General features: G+C 56.8%; 7 protein-coding genes across 7 annotated transcripts in view; 3 read left to right on the top strand and 4 right to left on the bottom strand.

The window, feature by feature from the left end:
* Positions 1-850: 850 nt before the first annotated feature.
* ACA1_092640 (amidase domain containing protein) lies at positions 851-3,802 on the top strand (the record flags this gene model as incomplete). Its single annotated transcript, XM_004334696.1, has 14 exons — positions 851-983; positions 1,092-1,237; positions 1,371-1,461; positions 1,557-1,613; positions 1,686-1,774; positions 1,893-2,022; positions 2,104-2,167; positions 2,266-2,357; positions 2,449-2,600; positions 2,707-2,835; positions 3,011-3,133; positions 3,214-3,435; positions 3,535-3,615; positions 3,692-3,802. 14 exons carry the CDS (start codon positions 851-853, stop codon positions 3,800-3,802), a joined length of 1,620 nt encoding a protein of 539 aa, XP_004334744.1.
* Positions 3,803-4,939: 1,137 nt separating this feature from the next.
* On the bottom strand, positions 4,940-5,926 carry ACA1_092630 (uncharacterized protein; the record flags this gene model as incomplete). The annotated part of the gene is made up of 3 exons (XM_004334695.1): positions 4,940-5,054; positions 5,168-5,667; positions 5,744-5,926. The coding sequence occupies 3 exons, from the start codon at positions 5,924-5,926 to the stop codon at positions 4,940-4,942; spliced, it is 798 nt and encodes a 265-aa protein (XP_004334743.1).
* Positions 5,927-6,686: 760 nt separating this feature from the next.
* Positions 6,687-7,940, bottom strand: ACA1_092620 (uncharacterized protein; the record flags this gene model as incomplete). The annotated part of the gene is made up of 6 exons (XM_004334694.1): positions 6,687-6,841; positions 6,887-6,956; positions 7,043-7,369; positions 7,410-7,508; positions 7,566-7,685; positions 7,881-7,940. 6 exons carry the CDS (start codon positions 7,938-7,940, stop codon positions 6,687-6,689), a joined length of 831 nt encoding a protein of 276 aa, XP_004334742.1.
* Positions 7,941-8,234: 294 nt separating this feature from the next.
* ACA1_092610 (EF hand domain containing protein) lies at positions 8,235-11,284 on the bottom strand (the record flags this gene model as incomplete). The annotated part of the gene is made up of 10 exons (XM_004334693.1): positions 8,235-8,469; positions 8,556-8,742; positions 8,916-9,081; positions 9,179-9,319; positions 9,455-9,575; positions 9,640-9,772; positions 9,796-9,937; positions 10,024-10,139; positions 10,220-10,354; positions 10,441-11,284. The coding sequence occupies 10 exons, from the start codon at positions 11,282-11,284 to the stop codon at positions 8,235-8,237; spliced, it is 2,220 nt and encodes a 739-aa protein (XP_004334741.1).
* An 825-nt stretch (positions 11,285-12,109) lies between these two features.
* Positions 12,110-13,432, top strand: ACA1_092600 (NlpC/P60 domain containing protein; the record flags this gene model as incomplete). Its single annotated transcript, XM_004334692.1, has 6 exons — positions 12,110-12,184; positions 12,295-12,450; positions 12,525-12,662; positions 12,737-12,932; positions 13,010-13,281; positions 13,352-13,432. The coding sequence occupies 6 exons, from the start codon at positions 12,110-12,112 to the stop codon at positions 13,430-13,432; spliced, it is 918 nt and encodes a 305-aa protein (XP_004334740.1).
* Positions 13,433-13,591: 159 nt separating this feature from the next.
* On the top strand, positions 13,592-16,033 carry ACA1_092590 (leucine rich repeat domain containing protein; the record flags this gene model as incomplete). Its single annotated transcript, XM_004334691.1, has 9 exons — positions 13,592-14,028; positions 14,101-14,446; positions 14,519-14,797; positions 14,869-14,980; positions 15,053-15,150; positions 15,193-15,413; positions 15,490-15,587; positions 15,672-15,834; positions 15,916-16,033. 9 exons carry the CDS (start codon positions 13,592-13,594, stop codon positions 16,031-16,033), a joined length of 1,872 nt encoding a protein of 623 aa, XP_004334739.1.
* A 104-nt stretch (positions 16,034-16,137) lies between these two features.
* Positions 16,138-16,179, bottom strand: part of ACA1_092580 (uncharacterized protein) — a gene marked incomplete at both ends in the record, with an annotated part of 1,174 nt that continues 1,132 nt past the window's right edge. Inside the window, one exon of the mRNA XM_004334690.1 lies at positions 16,138-16,160. Coding sequence (XP_004334738.1) covers positions 16,138-16,160 — 23 coding nt within the window. The remainder of the gene's footprint in view (positions 16,161-16,179) is intronic.

The raw sequence follows: 16,179 nt of genomic DNA, 5'->3' as shown, positions 1-16,179 counted from the left end.
CGAGTGGTCGAGTAGTCGTGTAGAGGGTTATATCTCGGTGCGGTTCTTTTCGTTTGTTCTTTCTTCTCTCTTCTTTCTACAGAGGAGAGCAACTGGCGTGAAGCTGAAGAGGCGCGTAGCAGCAGAGGATGAAGAGATAGCAGTAGGGGGGTTTGAGTCTTCTTGATGAGGAGAAGCGTAAGAAAAAAAGACGGTAGCCGGCTGTCGGCCCTTTTAAGGGCCGGGACACGTGTGTGGCGTCACATGTCACCACCGAAAACCAACCGGCCAACGATGGCGCCAACCCGCACTAACCGATTTGGTCGAAGTGCCTGGAAGACGCTTCAGCGAAGCTCTGCCAAAGCGCGGGAAATGGTGCCGTTGGCTGTTTCCCGCCAAAGACATCCCTTCTCGCAGATTCTGCTGGTGTGCTTGGCGTTTGATAAAGCGGACCCGTGAACCAAGAGTTAGTGATGCAAACAGGAAGCCTCCACGCCATGATCGACCACAACGCAAGCATGCCGGCGCACAATTAACGATTACAGACATTTGGTCCGGTCGCACTCCTTGTGATGCCAAGTGGGTGGCCGAGTAGGGGCCCCTAGGCAGGTGTCGAGCCCTCAGCGCAGCAGGCGCGTGAGCAGGACCGCAGAAGATTAACCCCGTTGAGGCGGAGTGATGACGTCGACAAAAATCAGAACTCCCCGCAGACGAGAGGTCAATAAAACGCGAAGAAGCTTCCCGTCCAGCTAATCTTACGGTCTTTACTCTTTCTACCGAGCAGCACTGCGCATCAATCCCAACAAGAATATCTTCTTGTTTATCTCTATCTTCTATTCCCTATTTTTCAGTTGATTATAATCCTCCCAAGATGGGAGTGCGCACCTTCATCTGCGTGGGGCTGGTGGCGGTCTACTTTTACACGGGCACGTTGGGCCTGCTCGTAGGCATGCTTGTCTGGTTCGGTGCCTCGTTTGCCCTCACTCGCCTCCGGTCGGCCAGAGGTACCTCACACAACCATCTACTTTTTGATTCTAAATATTTTTGATTTTATTTTCCCATTTATTTATTTGCTTTTTTGCTTTATTGATCACCACCTTGTCACGTCACAGCCGACGCGGTGGAGGTGGACATCGTGGCGGAGCCGCTGCTGGGCCATTCGGCGACGGAACTGGCTGCCATGGTGCGCCGGGGCGAAGTCACCTCCGTCCAGTTGGTGGAGACCTTCATCAAGCAGATCGAGAAGGTCAACCCCAAGGTACGCACACCGCCTGACAACCCCGGATCCGTTGCACACCACTCACCCCCGTTCCGTTGCTCGTCGTCGTGTGTCATGGTGTGCGCGCGCGTGCGTCGTGTGTCGTGCGTGTCGTGCGTGTCGTGGGTGCCAGCTGAACGCCATGGTGGCCACCCGCTTTGAAGAGGCGCGAGAGGAGGCCAGGAGAGCCGACGAGATCACGCAGCAAACGGCCGACAAAGCAGGTACGCGAGAGCCCTGCATCATTTCTCTTCTTCTCTGTACCGACGCTCACCTGCTGCTTACTCGCCCGTTTGTTCTCCATCGTCCATGGCGCCAGCCCTTCCGCCGCTGCACGGCGTTCCCTGCTCGGTCAAGGAAGCCATGGAGCTCACAGGTACCTTGAAGAAGAAGAAGAAGAAGAAGAAGAGCGCAACAGCAACTCATCGCCCATTCCTTCTCTCTGCAGGAATGCCGCAATGCTCGGGTCTTCTCTCACGCCGGCATCGCAAGTCCACTAAGGATGCCACCGTCGTACAGCGCCTCCGCAAGGCTGGCGTACGCTTTTCCCCAATAATAATATTTTTAAATATATTTTTACATTTACATTAACTTCTCTTTTCTTATGTTTTTATTTTATTTTTATTTTTCGACTCACCCGGCACAAACACAACAGGCGATCCCGCTCGGCGTGACGAACGTTTCCGAGGTGTGCATGTGGATGGAGAGCGCCAACAAGGTCTACGGCCGCTCCAACAATGCCTACAACACCAACCACACCGTGGGCGGCAGCTCCGGTGGCGAAGGTACGGGCTACCCCCGCGGACCCGCTTCAACTTCTCGCGAAGATGGGACGGGCTGTACTCATTCCTGTGCGTCGTGCGTAGGATGCATCGTGTCGGCTGCGGGAGCTGCCTTTGGCGTGGGCTCTGATATTGGCGGATCGATCAGGTACGCGGTCCTATCGTCGACACCTCTGCCTTGGTTACACGCACGCACGCATGACACTGTGCAACTCATACCGAACGCACACGCACACGCACACGCAGGATGCCTTGCTACTTCAACGGAATCTTCGGCCACAAGCCCTCGGCTGGTCTGGTGCCCAATACCGGACAATACCCGATTGCGGTCAACCAAGGTTCGTTCTTAACCATACCGCACACGCACACGCACACGCACGCACGCGTTGATATTAATCGCCCCCCCCCCACGACGACGACGGTGTACAGCTTTGCGATATATGTGCACCGGGCCGATGTGTAAGCGAGCCGAGGATCTGTGGCCGCTGCTCAAAATCATGGCCGGACCCGACGGCGTCGACACCTACCAGCAGCACCTCGAACTCGGCGACCCCAGCCAAGTCGACATCAAGTCCCTCAGGGTACGTACTACTTAAGTACACTAACATGAAAGCTAATATATATATATATGCTAATATGTTTACAATATGTTGCGCGCGCACATATGATTGGCATCATCATCATCAGATTCTTTGGGGCGACCCGTGCTATATGCTGACGTTCTCGGCCAGCGAGGAGATCCAGCGCGCGCAACGGGCCTGCGTGGAGCACCTCGGCTCGCTGGGCGCCAAGGACGTCCAGAAGATCGACATGTCGGTACGTGTGTCGTGTCGTGTGTCGTGTCGTGTGTCGTGTCGTGTGTGTCGTGTCGTGTGTGTCGTGTCGTGTGTGTCGTGTCGTGTGTGTCGTGTCGTGTGTGTCGTGTCGTGTGTGTCGTGTTCTCCATGTCATGCGGCGCATTCTTATCTCCGCCTCGTTCCGTCTCTCGCAGGAGTTCAAGGAGGGCATGGATGTGTGGTCCTCTCTCATGGCCGCCGCCGGTGGTCCCACCTTCAGCGAACTGCTGGGCAACGGCAAACCCATTCGCTCCTCCCTCGAGCTGCTCAAGTGGATCGTGCGACCACCACCACCCCACACCCCTTTGCTCCACCACCTGCGCTGACACTCTTGACACTGCTGACACACTGGTACCAGGTGGACGTGGGCTCGGAGTACACGCTGCCGGCGATCGGCCTCGCGCTGCTCGAGGCGCTGCCGCGTCTGATGCCCGAACGCGCCAAGCGCAGCGTGGAGAACGGCGACGTGCTCAAGGCGCGGCTCGAGGAGCTTCTGGGTGATGACGGCGTGCTCATCCTCCCCACCTACCCCACCACGGCGCCGGCCCACGGGATGGCCATCCTCCCGCCCACCAACTGGGTACTCAGTCGCCCCAGTTCCCCGTTGTTGGTTCCTCTCCACTTCTGTGTGCGTTCTTACACGCCGCACACGCCGCGCGACGCACGCAACACACACAAGGTGAACACGGCCATGTGGAACGTGATGGAGGTGCCGGTGACGGCGGTGCCGCTCGGCCTCGACTCGAAGGGGTTGCCCATGGTAAGCTTGCGCTTGGATTCGTTCGCCTGCGCCAAGGCTCGCCCAATCTCACTGTGTGTGTGTTCTACACGTAAAGGGCGTGCAAGTGATAGGGAAGCACGGCAACGATCACGTCACCATCGCCGTGGCCATGATGCTCGAACGGCGCTTTGGCGGTTGGGTTCCGCCTCGCCCACGCCACTCCTAGAAACAGCACACGCGCGTGCGACGCGACGCGACACGCGCACACGACGCTGCACGAGCTGCAGAAAGAGAGAGCGTGCGTGATGACTGATTGCCGCGAGCTTGTAGATCTCTGTTTGCTTCTGTTTGTTTCTGGAAAGAGTAAAGCGTGAAGCTGAGATGGGAGGGCAAAGCCATGGGCGGAGGCTGCAGTTGAGAACTGTTTACTGCAGCATCTTAGCGAGACGGCCGCTCTGGTGGGCGTCGTGCGCGGCGTCGCTGCCACCAAGGTGCTCGCCTGGTGGTGGAGGTGTGATGACGCAACGACGGCGAAGACCACGGAATGAGGGTGGGTGAGTGGGTCTCCCAAGATGAAGATGGGTAAGAGGAATGTACCCTTGATGAAGATGTTGGGGACGGTTCTCTGACCAGTCTTTTCTGCAGAACATATTGAGGAAGGTAAAGATGAAAGAGGCAGAGTGAGCTAACACGAAGAAGAGATGGAGATTTGAGGAGTGATAGGCGAACCCTGAAGAGCCTTCTGGATGTCAGCGCCACTGGGGTGAAGATCGAGCTCAACAGCGTGGAAGGGGATGTTCTCGTTGGTGAAGAGCTGCTTGGCTCGCTTGCAGTAGGGGCAGTAGCTGTTGGCCAGGAAGCGCGAGGGGGGGGGGAAATGAGCGCGATTGATTGAAATGAACGGCGAGGTTCAAATGTCTACCTCTTGGAGAAGACCACGACATCGTGCTCGGCGATGACCTTCTTGATGAAGTCGGCCGAGGAGAGTTTGGCGTCATCGGCATGGGCAGCGTCGTTGTGCTCGCCATTCCTGTAATGGGGCTCTTGGTTCTTCTTCTTGGCAGCCGCGGCCATGCTCACCAGCAGGCCCAGCACCAAGCAGGTGGCCAGCATCGCGACAAATACCTTCATGTTGCCGCTCATCTTCTTCTTCTGATCTTCGGTTCGTGTCCTGAAGGTCTCCAGCGCGAGTGCAACACAAGGTCAATAAAAAAGAAATACATTTTCTTCTTTCCTTTCTTCACTACTGTAAATTTCCGAAGTTAAATTACTGGCGGAACTGTAACTGTTGCACATCAAAGACTATTGAGTTCTTATGAGGTGATGGGAGGGCATGGAGTTCTCTGTGGAGCGCCAGACCAGGTCAGTTGAGCAGGTCGTAGATGTCCGAACGAGTGCCACCAGAAGTCGATTGGCGCGCCTCGGCCACCATCTGCTGCCTGTCGCTCTTCTGCTGCTTCTTCTTGGCAAAGTTGCGGCTGTACCTCAACCCACACGCGTTGCACAGCCTTGAAGCAAGAGAAGAGATGAAGTTCAAGTTTAGATGTTGCCAACAAACGCTAAAAAGTGGTGTAGGGTGTGGTGTGCGTACATGGCCTTGTCGAAGGGGCCGCGCCGCCACTGCGAGGACTCGGTCGTGCCGCAGTGGGCGCACACCTTGTGACTGCGGCTGCGCGGCCGGCGCTCGACGCTCAGGAGGAGCATCAGCTGCTGCTCCTCCTCGTTGAGCCGAGTGCTGGTGTGGGTGTGGGTGTGGAGTGACCGCTGCTGGCCGGGCGTGGGCGAAGGTGATGGCGACGACATGGGCGACGACGGGTACGACGGCGTGGTAGAGCTGTAGCCGAAGCCGAGCGATGAAGGCGAGGTCGCGGTAGTGGTGGCAGTGGTGGGGTAGTGGTAGCTCGACGAAGCTGACGAGGTGGTAGTGCCCAAGTCGTGCGTGGGCGATGAGCTGCGGCCGCCGTGGAGGGCGAGAAAGGCGCGCCTGAGCTGCTGGGTGGTGGTGGTGAACTGGTCCCACTCGTCCCTTGAGAGCGGCGCCCTCTGGGCCTTCGACGCAAGAAAGCTGAGGCTCGAAGCCGACGCTGCTATCTGTGGTGGGTAACTGTTAAAAAAAAGGAGAAAAACAATGAAAGCGACAAAGAGTGAAGAGCAGGTGGGTACGTACGTCGTAGTAGGAGGCCTGGGAGGAGGCGGCCTGGGCGAGGTCGGCCATGGTCGGGGCCAGAGGAGCGTCGAAGTGGAGGGCGCGAACGGTGGGCAGTGGACGCCGGTCCGTGGGCGTGGTGGCCTCAAAGAAGGCGCTTGCGCTGTGGTGGGTGGAGGAAGGAACTGGCTGCGAAGAGTTCATGGTTGACTCAGATGTAGTTCTGCTGTTGTGGTTGAGGCGGCGTTGGTGTGGTCGGTGGTGCAGGGAGGAGAAGATACAAAGACGAAGACTGGCGCAGGCCTTTTTGTAGTGGTCGGTGGTGCCTCTGCTGTGTCTCGGAGGGTGGTCGTGAACTGCGCTCGAATGGTTATGGTCAAATGGGGGCTGTGGGCGGTCGAGGTGGATTGTGATGAAACTGATGTGCGGCCGATGGGAAGAGACGTGTTGCAGGTAGACCCCCCCAGTACCAAAGGAGGTAATTGTTTAGGTACCTTTTTTAAGCTCGACGAATGGTCACAGGTTGTGGCTCTTGCGGTTTGCTTGGGACATCGACATCCCCAGGCCACACACAGCCAAGGCCCCGAAAACTGGAGGGGACCAGGTGAAAAGTTTGGGTGGTCGCACACTGGTTGACTGGCACGAACGTTTTAGGTCCGGCCGACCAGCAACGCGCCCGGCTGTTGGCTCTGGGATTGGCTTATCAAGATGGTGGGCCACGCGCAAGAGGTGCGCATAGACGTGTGTGGGATGATATCGCCTGGAGATGAGGTAGATGTCGTCGCGTCGCGACTGTGACGTTGTCGACACTGATCTCATTCCTATCGTGATTGGAATGTCACAGGCCCAGAAATAGATCATCATGTACACAGATCAGCCAGGAATGCAGAACGAGTCTCCGGCAGTCCACCTCTAGCCGTAACGTGACACTACACTATTTGCTCGTCCACCCCCTCCATTAACGTCAGAAGTCCATTGACCCTCCACCGGGCTGTGGTCGGGTGAACCGCTTGCGCGTGTCCTTGGCCTTGAACCGGTAGGGCGTGGGTGCGGAGGAGGGTGACGAGGAAGATGCTGCATCGTCCGGCAGGGCAGGCGTTGCCGAGTCGGCGAGGTTGTCTCTCACAACGGACCGTTGTACCGTACCCGCAGGTGCGGTCGTACCAACAGGGGCTGCTGTGGGTGGGAACGACTGCTCGACCACGTGTGTGGCCGCCTTCTTCTGCTTGACCCGCTGTGTTGGGCCAATTATGAGCCAAATTAGTCAACTCTCTCGAAATAAACACACACACACCACGCACACCACACACACACACACACCTCTTCCCGCACTCGGATGGCCTTGTCGAGCCGACCGGCGGCGAGGAAATGGCACACGAGGATCGCTGCCATGCACGCCAAGGAGAGGCCGAGCGCATCGTAGAGGCTCACCGACGCGGGCGCGTAGTAGAGGCTCAGAGTGAGGACCGTGGGCGACGCCGGGACCGCCGAGTCGATGACCCTCGCTTCGGCGGTGTCGTCGGCGTGGGCGGCGAGGAGGGTCAACTGGGGCGACGGCAGGGTGAGCCGGAGGCTGTCGTTCAGCGGGCTCAGCGACACGGGCTGACCACGATGAGGAAAGTCGAACCAGGGTTGATGAGCATTACACTGCCCATCAAGCAAGCCAGCGAGAGTGTGTGCGGGGTACCTGGATGAGTAGAGTGTAGTTCCACGAGTCGCGCTTCATGATTGACGACGATGACGCGTCCGTCTTGAAGGTGATCGGGTACTCGCGATGTACGTAGCTCTGCGATGTTGGTTAAATGGCGTCCGCATCACCCGCCACCAGAGACCGCCGGCGTACGTTGTTGTGGGTGGTGGCGAACAGGTGGGCAAGCTCGTTGGGCACGCGCAGGGGCAGCCCAGGGACACTGTCCGTCACTCGCACCACATAGCGGCATTCCTCCCCCGTTCCACCCTCGTCCTGCAGACAACATTAGATTATTGGAATTATTATTTTTTAAAAATAACAAATAAATTAGAGGGAGGAGTACGCACGTGTCGGGAGACGTCCAGCTGCCACTCGACAACCACGGTCACACTAGACACCCGATTATTGATTCATTCATAATTTAAAAATAAAAATCAAATTCAACTTCCGGAAGCAAGGAGGGTGCACCGTCTGTCTCGGCTGTCGAGATGCGTGGCCGGCAGCAGGTGCTTTTGTACCGTGAGGCATGGTCGCAACGAGTGGCAGTCATGATGTTGCGAGCCAGATGGTGATGCCGGCGTAATCTGCTCCGCCTCGCACAGCGCGATCGAGAGGAACAACAAAGACCCCACCACGAGGCACGCAAGCCAGTGCCGGTGTCTTCTTCGTTCGTTTGTCATCTCTTCTGATCTTTCTTTTCTTTTCTTTTCTTTTTATTATTGAGAATTTCTTTGTTGTGTGCGGCGTGTTGAGTGTGTTGGAGAGTACTTACTAAAGAAGACGAGAAGAAGTGGCGGAGGAGAAGAGCTTGCATCTTCTCTTTCAAGGAGACTTGGTCGGTGACTTCTGCATCAACGGCTGGAGGACGGGTGGTCGCTCTTCCTCCTCGGGCGTCTTGTCGGCATCCTTGATCTTGTCCAGCTGCGCCGAGACGGCGTCGAGGATGTTGGCCACGAGCAGGTTGAGCGTGAGCAAGTTGGTGAAGAACCAGAACAGGAAGAAGTAGAGGCGGCTCGCCTCGTTGGTGACCAACGCAATGGCGTCCATGTAGATGAACCTATCGAACGCAAACACGCAGGTATTATGATCAGTCACTGAACAACAACACGGTGGTAAAGCAGCAGCACGAGAGGGGCGACCTACCAGTTATTGATCACCATCAAATCGAACAGGGTCACGCACGTGGACCCAAAGTCGTTGAAGTTGTTGGGGAAGTAGCTGGCGGCTTCGAAGGCGGTTCCGTGCAGCGCGGGATTCTCGGTGTTGAGGAGACCGCCGAACACACGGATGCCTATGAGACCGAAGATGTAGTACTGGAACACAAGCACACCTGATGATGATGATGATGATGATGATAGATGATGATAGATGATGATAGATGATGATAGATGATGATAGATGATGATGATAGATGACGACGACATACGCGAACAGTAAGCCAACCATACTTCCCAAATACGAGTCCGACGCACAGCGAGGGGTAGTTGGTGGTGGCTCACGTACCGAGGAGTGCGGTGAAAATGGGGATGAGCTGGACGAGGGTGGCGAAGATCATCCTGAACTTCTTCATGCGCGAGAACAGACGAAGGAGCCTCAACGAACGGAAGATCATGATGACTCTGACCAGCTTGTTGCCTACAAGGTCGAGCTCGGAGAGGACCGAAGCAATCTAGGAGCATAAAAAAAACATGAACGTTAGAGACATCACGTCCGTATGCGGGTGTTGCGTGTAGATTTGGGCGGGCAAGACGAAGGTGGGCACATACCAGGCCGACAATGGTGATGGTGGCGTCGAACAGGTTCTTGTAGTTGGAAGCATAACCTCGCAGGCCCATAAGGAACATCTTGACCACCATCTCGCACGTCCACAGGAGCGTGAAGAACCACTCGCCTAGGTCCCAGTGCCACTGCGTGGACAGGATTTTGGGTGAGTCAAATATGAACACATGTTAAAGAATTTATGTTCCATTTTATCACATTTTTTGTACAAAATAAAATAGGAAATATTAATAATAAGTTAAAAAATAAAATAAAGGAGGTACCTGAACGGATCGATCAAATCGTCCCGTGACGAAGAAGTAGGTTTGGAACGCGAAGAAGATGCCGTTAAGGACGAGTAGCACATCGATCGAGTACTCAAAGTACGGGTGGAAGGTCACGGCACTGTGTGCGTGGGACGTCAGTAAGGCTATCACGCGGCAGAACTGTGTGTACGCGTGCAGCGTACCGCAGCGAGCGACAGAAGGGACTGCTCATCATAATCCTGTTGTGCAGATCGCTGAGGTAGCGGAACAACCTCTTGCCAGCCGAGAGTTGAGCCACCTCCTCTTCGTTGACGATCGGATCAATGTCGATTTCGCCTGGAAAGTGGAGAAGACTCGACAGTCAGAAACAGCCTCTGGGACAGAAGAGGGATCATCCGCAAGTGTGCCTGTTTCGTTGTGCGCGATCTGAAGGTGCAGCACGGTGGTGAACAACTGAACGAACTCGTAGTCATCCAGCTTGCCGTCGTGGTTGGCGTCGAGCTGGGAAAGTGGGGTGGGCACAAGACTGGGTTGAGATTGAGGACAAGTGCACACAAGACACAGCACGGGAGGCAGCACGGGCGTACCTCAGCAATCATTTTCTGGCTGTGCTCGTCCACGACCATCGAGATCTTCGAGCTGTATTTGCCCAGCTCAACGAGCAGCACTGCCACCCAGTCCAACTCGACCAACCCTTCCTTGTCTGTGCATTGCGAATTCACAGATCAGAAAGCGGCATGAGAGCGAGCGAGCGCGAGAGGCCAGCTTGGCGAGAAAGGTTACCGCGATCCAGCTGATGGAAGGCAGACAGCAGGGCCTTCTTCCTCCTCAGCACGTAGTACTGCTCGGTCTGCTCGAGGATCGTCTTGTAGTTGTTGTACACCGTAGAGAAGATGAACGGAAGAATGAAGTACAGGCCTGCGGCGGTGTGGAGGCGTAAGCAAACAAGAGAGAGAGACATCGATGTGTAGCTATGCCAAAACGGTTGGAGAACGTGCGCGTACCGATAACGAGGTAAACGATGAAGAAGATGACGGAACTGCGGTGCTGGTAGTAGACTGGCATCCTCACATCGGGCGAATTGGCCGTCGTCAGGAAGATGAACATGTTGAGGAGAGCGTTGCCGAAGGAATCGAAGTAGTCGCGGCCCAGATTCTCTTGATCGAAGAAGAGAATCAATCCGAACCAGGCGGCCGTGATGAGAAGTAGCAGCAGCAGCACCAGCAGCTCGAAGATGATGGGAATGATCTTGATGATCTGCCACAGGGTAGCGCGAATCGAGGAGAACATCATCACGAAGAGGAATGGCCGGAAGAAGGGCGAGAAGAAGCAGGAATCGCGGTAGATGGGCACAAGGAGGGCGAACGCAGTGTCGGCGATCGAGACGACGATGAGGATGGCCTGCGCGAGGTAGGTGCCTTCCGAGAAGCCGGCCTTGCCCATAATCTTGTATCGGAGGAAAAGATCGAAGAGGAGCCACCCGAGACATGCGAGCTGCACGCTGTCGGTGAACACGAAGGGAAGCATGGGGAGGCCCGAGTTCATGTAGACGTGGCTCTTCGCGCATTCGTCGGGGTACGTGTGGCACCACCACGGGCGCTCGACGAAGGTGAAGAGCATGATGAGAGCGATCGCGAGCATCCGAACGTGGGCGAAATTCGTGTAGATGATTTTGACGTAGGGCGGTAGCATCACGTTGGGGACTTCGACGTTCATCGCGTAGGCGATCTTCTTGGCGGCGATTTGGATGTCCTTCGTTCGATCGACATCCATGGACTCCTTGAGCGTGCTGTAGTCCTTCTGGAGCGAGGCGAGAAGCAGGCTACTCTCGGTGCTGCTGCTCCCCATCTTGGTGGGCTGGTTGTTTTCACGCGTTGTAGAGATGGGTGAAGATGGAGCGCTGTTCTATACTCCCCCCGCCTCGATTTCTGTTGAGGATGTAAACTCTAGTACGCCGTTGCCACTCCAGGACTGATTCCTTCGCCAGTCGCTGCCCGCTAGTGATTACCACCGTCTGTCGTTCGGGTTCAGATGTGCGCCTCCACTCCTCTCTCGATTTCGCGGCGACAACCGGATTGCTGGTGTTAATCAAAAACGCTCTTCGCCTTCTTCTCCGTCGTTCCCACTTCTATTTCCTACTGGTCCTTTGAATTCTGGTTGGTGGCGAGCTTTCAAAAAATCAGACAATTGGCAGGCCGGAGGGCTCTAATTGCTTTTCTTGTTTTCTTGTTGGCCTCCCACAACCAGATGATCGTTGCTCGGGCACGGGAGAACGCAAGCAATGCCAGAGCTGGTTAGGATGGTCTTTTAATTAGTTGTAGTGACAATTCCCGGCGGTGTTGGCCGAAGAAGCCAACCCGTCAGCCAACGGGTAGGTTCGGCAGTTTCCGTAAGTGTGCAATGATGAAGGTGGCACTTGCATGCGTTGTGTTGGTGGCACTGGTCGCCCTGCACGCGAATGCCGTCTTTCTGCCGAGGCCTCTTGATGTCGAGCACCGCGCAAAGAACGTGCCCTCTCTGCCTCTCCTGGCGCAGGTAAGGTCCCCCTTCCCTAATGCTGATTTAATCAATCAAAGAATAACTGCAGGCTAATCCGCGCCTGTACAGACCGCCGCGCGTCAGCACATGGTCGTGGGGGTAACCGCCTCGAATATGCGATCCACCCCAGGAGAAATGAAGTTCGTCTCCTACGAGATCGACGAAAACCAGCTCTCTCAGGCCCTCTTCTACGAGTCCATCTACATGCTGGTAGCGCTTCTAGCCCTCTCTTTCGTCGCTTTCGTTCTTTCTCTTTGCTGCTTTCTTTCTTTGCCGTTTTTTCCACTGCTGCCCGCCGACTCACCGGCTCGTCGTGCCAGGAAGGAACCGAGTCTGATGGCTGGGTGATGACGGAAGCACCGATGCAACCGAACCTGGCCAGTGGCGAGTGGGTGCCCTACCGTTCCTACATGAACAAGAGCCACCTCGTCCCCGTCGCCTCCTTCCCGTCCTACAACCTGGTCGTGGTCAACAACGTACGCTTATTCTCGTGTCTTCCAAGGCCACGATGCATGCTTTGCTCATCGTGTGCCTCTCGTTGCGAGCTCAGGTCGCCGAGGTCTATGGACGCGAGTGTCATCTGACCGGCTGCCTGCCCAGCGACGTGAAGCTCGAGGTGGTGGTCGCCACCTTCTTGGAAGGCATCTCGCACTCCGATGGCTGGTGGAAGATCAGAATGCCCTTCGGCGTATGCCTTTCTATTCGCCTCAATTGATGTCCCGCTTGTGGTGCTGACCCACGGGCACACTCTCTGTCACACAGACCAAGTCCTTCGGCTGGATCAGGGTGAGAGACGTACACCCCCTGTCCGAGCAGCCCAAGGGCAAGGAGCTCCGCCACGCGCTCGTGGAGCGGAGCAAGCAGCTTCTCGGCTGGTACTACTTCTGGGGCGGTCGCTCGGCTTTCGTCAAGGACCTGTGGAACGATAAGGTGATCCTCACCGGCGTCGACTGCTCCGGTATGCGCCCAAGGGCTTCGCGCAATGTCTCGGTCTAAGATTGGGCGACGACTTACACCAGTTGCGCGATGGTGCAGGCTTGGTGGGCACGATCTACAAGTCCCACGGCATCCTGCTTCCTCGCGATGCTGACCCCATGTTCCGCAAGAGCCAAAACGTGACCGACCCGACGGCCCTCCTGCCCGGCGACCTCTTCTTCTTCGCCCCCACCGGCCGCCCAACCGTCCACGTCACCCACGTGATGATGTACATCGGAGGCGACAAGCTGGTCGAGAGCTCCGTCCCCTCGTTCGAGAACAACTCCACCCGCATCGTCACTCTGCGCGAGAGGTTTGGCTATGACCTCCAGGTACTCCGGCATCTTGCCCACTCTACTCACTCTACTCACCACCCAATCAATACCCACTTCAACGTTACAGGAGCTCAAGTGGGGTCTCTCCGCCAAGACGAACGGCGACCTCATCTTCTGGGGCCGCATGCTGGAGGACAGCAAGATCTAATGTTTTTTGGCTTTCCCGCCAAAAAGTTTCCCGCCAAAACGGCTGTGCCTGGAAAAACGCAGAACAAGAAAGGTTGCAGACCACCAGATTTCCACTCCATTTATTACAATCCACTCAGCAATACAAAATCCTGCTGAAGCACCAGATAAGAAGAAGAACATGAGGAAAAGAAAAATCAATCCGGCATTCCTTGCGAGCCACGCTGCCGAGGATCCGCTGGTGGCGGCACCGCCGTCGGGTCCAAGGGGCGTCGAGATGCAACTCAAGCAGGCGCAAAGGACTGGGCACATGCGACTCTGCAACAGCGGACTGCGGGCTATCCCCACCAACGCGTTCCTCATCCACGAGGTGCGGTTCGGCGAGGACGACCAGTGGTGGGACCGCACCCCCATCTCTCGCATCGACCTCACCAACAACGAAATCGAGGAAATCTCGACTGCCAATCTTGCCCAAGATGATGAAGCCAAGCCGGCGAAGCGGAAGCACCTCCAGGAACTGTGGACCGAAGTCAACACCTTCTGTGCCGCGCAGAACAAGATCGTCTCCATCTCGCCCCAGCTGTTCCAACTCGAAAATCTCACAACCCTCGACCTCAGGTAGCGCCTTAGCCCAACCCACTTCCCCCAATCATGCCTGGCCTGGCACTTACACTTCTTCCCACCTTCAAGCCACAACAAGTTGGCGCGACTGCCAGACGAAGTCGCCAATGCCCGACAGCTGGTGCATCTGCTGCTACAGAACAACGAGCTGTGCTGCTTGCCCGAGGCGCTTGGCTGTCTGTCTGCGCTCAGCAACCTCAACCTCGCCCACAACCGACTGGTGGAGCTGCCCGCCACCATGGCCCTGCTTCCTCGAATCGAGGTGCTGGACCTCTCTGCCAACAAGCTGACGTCGCTGCCTGCGGAAGCGAGGAACGGTTGGGGCACGCTTCGCGAGCTGGAGCTGCGCGGCAACCAGCTCGCCGGCCTGCCCGCCGTCACCTCCAAAGACCCCACCGCCGGCTGGCCTCTTCTGGTACTAGCTCTCCTGCTTTTCGCTCGTAGGCCCGCCGGTCGACTAACTCATCATCATCACCACCACGTGCAGGCACGTCTCGATCTGTCGCAGAACCGGCTGCGCGAGCTGCCGTCGGACGTGGCCCTGTTCTACTCTCTGCGAGAGCTCTACGCGGCGAAGAATCTCCTGCAGTCGCTGCCAGCCGAGCTCAACACGCTCACCTCGCTGGCCATACTCGACCTCAAGGAGAACAGCCTGACCCACTTCAAGAAGGAGCACTTTAGCAACCTTGCGCTGCAGATCCTCGACCTGTCCCTGAACAGCCTGAAGACCATCCCGCCGGCCCTGGGCCGCATGACTACACTCAAGGTACCCTCTGCACCAACCGCCCTTGTTCGGAGGGACTCGTAGGGACTCACTGTCACACGAACGTCGCACAGACGCTGGCCATCGCCGGCAACCCGCTGATGGGCTTCAAGCGCGGAGTGATCGACCAGGGCACCGACGAGATCCTCAAATACCTCAGGTTCCGCCTCCCGCCAGACGACCAAGGTGCGCACCTGCTCGCCCGACCCAGAGCACCCGACTCACCCAACTCTAACACACGCCGCTGTGTGCACACAGCAAAGCAAACGGCGACGAGCTTTGCGTTGATCGTCGAGTCGGCCTACAATGAAAGGAGCCACTCGCTGGACCTCTCGGCCAAATTCTCGTCACCGTCGGTTCCCGACATCGTGTGGCACAAGGGCGAGGCGGGGGTGGAGAACCTGAGCCTGGCCAAGAACGGCCTCACCGCTCTGCCCGCGCAGATCGAGGCCTTTGGCCGGCTGCGCAGGCTCGACCTCGGCGACAACAAGCTGACCGCGCTCCCGCTCGAGCTGGGCAAGTGCGTGCTGCTCGAAGAGCTGATCCTGCAGAAGAACAGTCTCACCGAGATACCCGCCGTCGTCTTTGAGCTCACCCGCCTCACCGAGCTCGACATCAGGTACCACTACTACCACTCGCAACGCCCACTGCTTGGCTTGGCTGAGCGTGGGCCTGACCTGTCGCGTGTGGGGCAGCTTCAACCGGATCACTGTCCTGCCGCCCGGCATCGCACAACTGGTCTCCCTCACAATCCTACGCGCAAGGCAGAACTCCATCCGAGCCCTCCCCTCTGGTACGCCAGCAGTGTAGTGACTCGCGCGTGTGGCGTGGTGTGGCGTGTGGCACGCTGCTAACAGCTGGTGCACGTCTACTGCAGAGCTGTACATGCTGCCCAAGCTCGACGTGCTGGATGTCTTCTTCAACAAGATCGAGACCCTCGATGTGGAGCTCACTAAGCTGACCTCCCTCCGAGCGCTCGACCTTGGCTCCAACGACATCGTCACCGTTCCGCCTCAGCTCGGCCTCATGACCTCCCTCCGGTACACTCCACTCCTCCACCCACGTCGGCCTCATGTCCACTCTAATCTCATCACCATCTCCCTCTCATCGTCTTGGATCAGGAGCCTCAACCTGGAGGGGAACCGCATCCGCGCGATCCGACCAGCGATCCTGCAACAGGGCACATCGTCTCTGCTCGAATATCTTCGAAATCGCATCCCCACCACGACGACCAACTGACATCTTGTTGTTGCCTCATCCTCATCAACAAGAAGATCGCAGGAAGAATGTAATTAGAATAAGAGTGTTTCTTGCTAAGTAGCAGCTCATCGCCACGTTCCTCTTCATTTCGTGATGATGAAGCGGACTTCCTGCTTCAGTCCCTG

This window comes from Acanthamoeba castellanii (assembly GCF_000313135.1).
Source record: "Acanthamoeba castellanii str. Neff unplaced genomic scaffold scf7180000084645, whole genome shotgun sequence".
Classification (NCBI taxonomy): domain Eukaryota; phylum Discosea; order Longamoebia; family Acanthamoebidae; genus Acanthamoeba; species Acanthamoeba castellanii.
The sequence above is the reverse complement of the archived record's forward strand: the minus strand, read 5'-3'. Positions and strand labels throughout refer to the sequence as shown.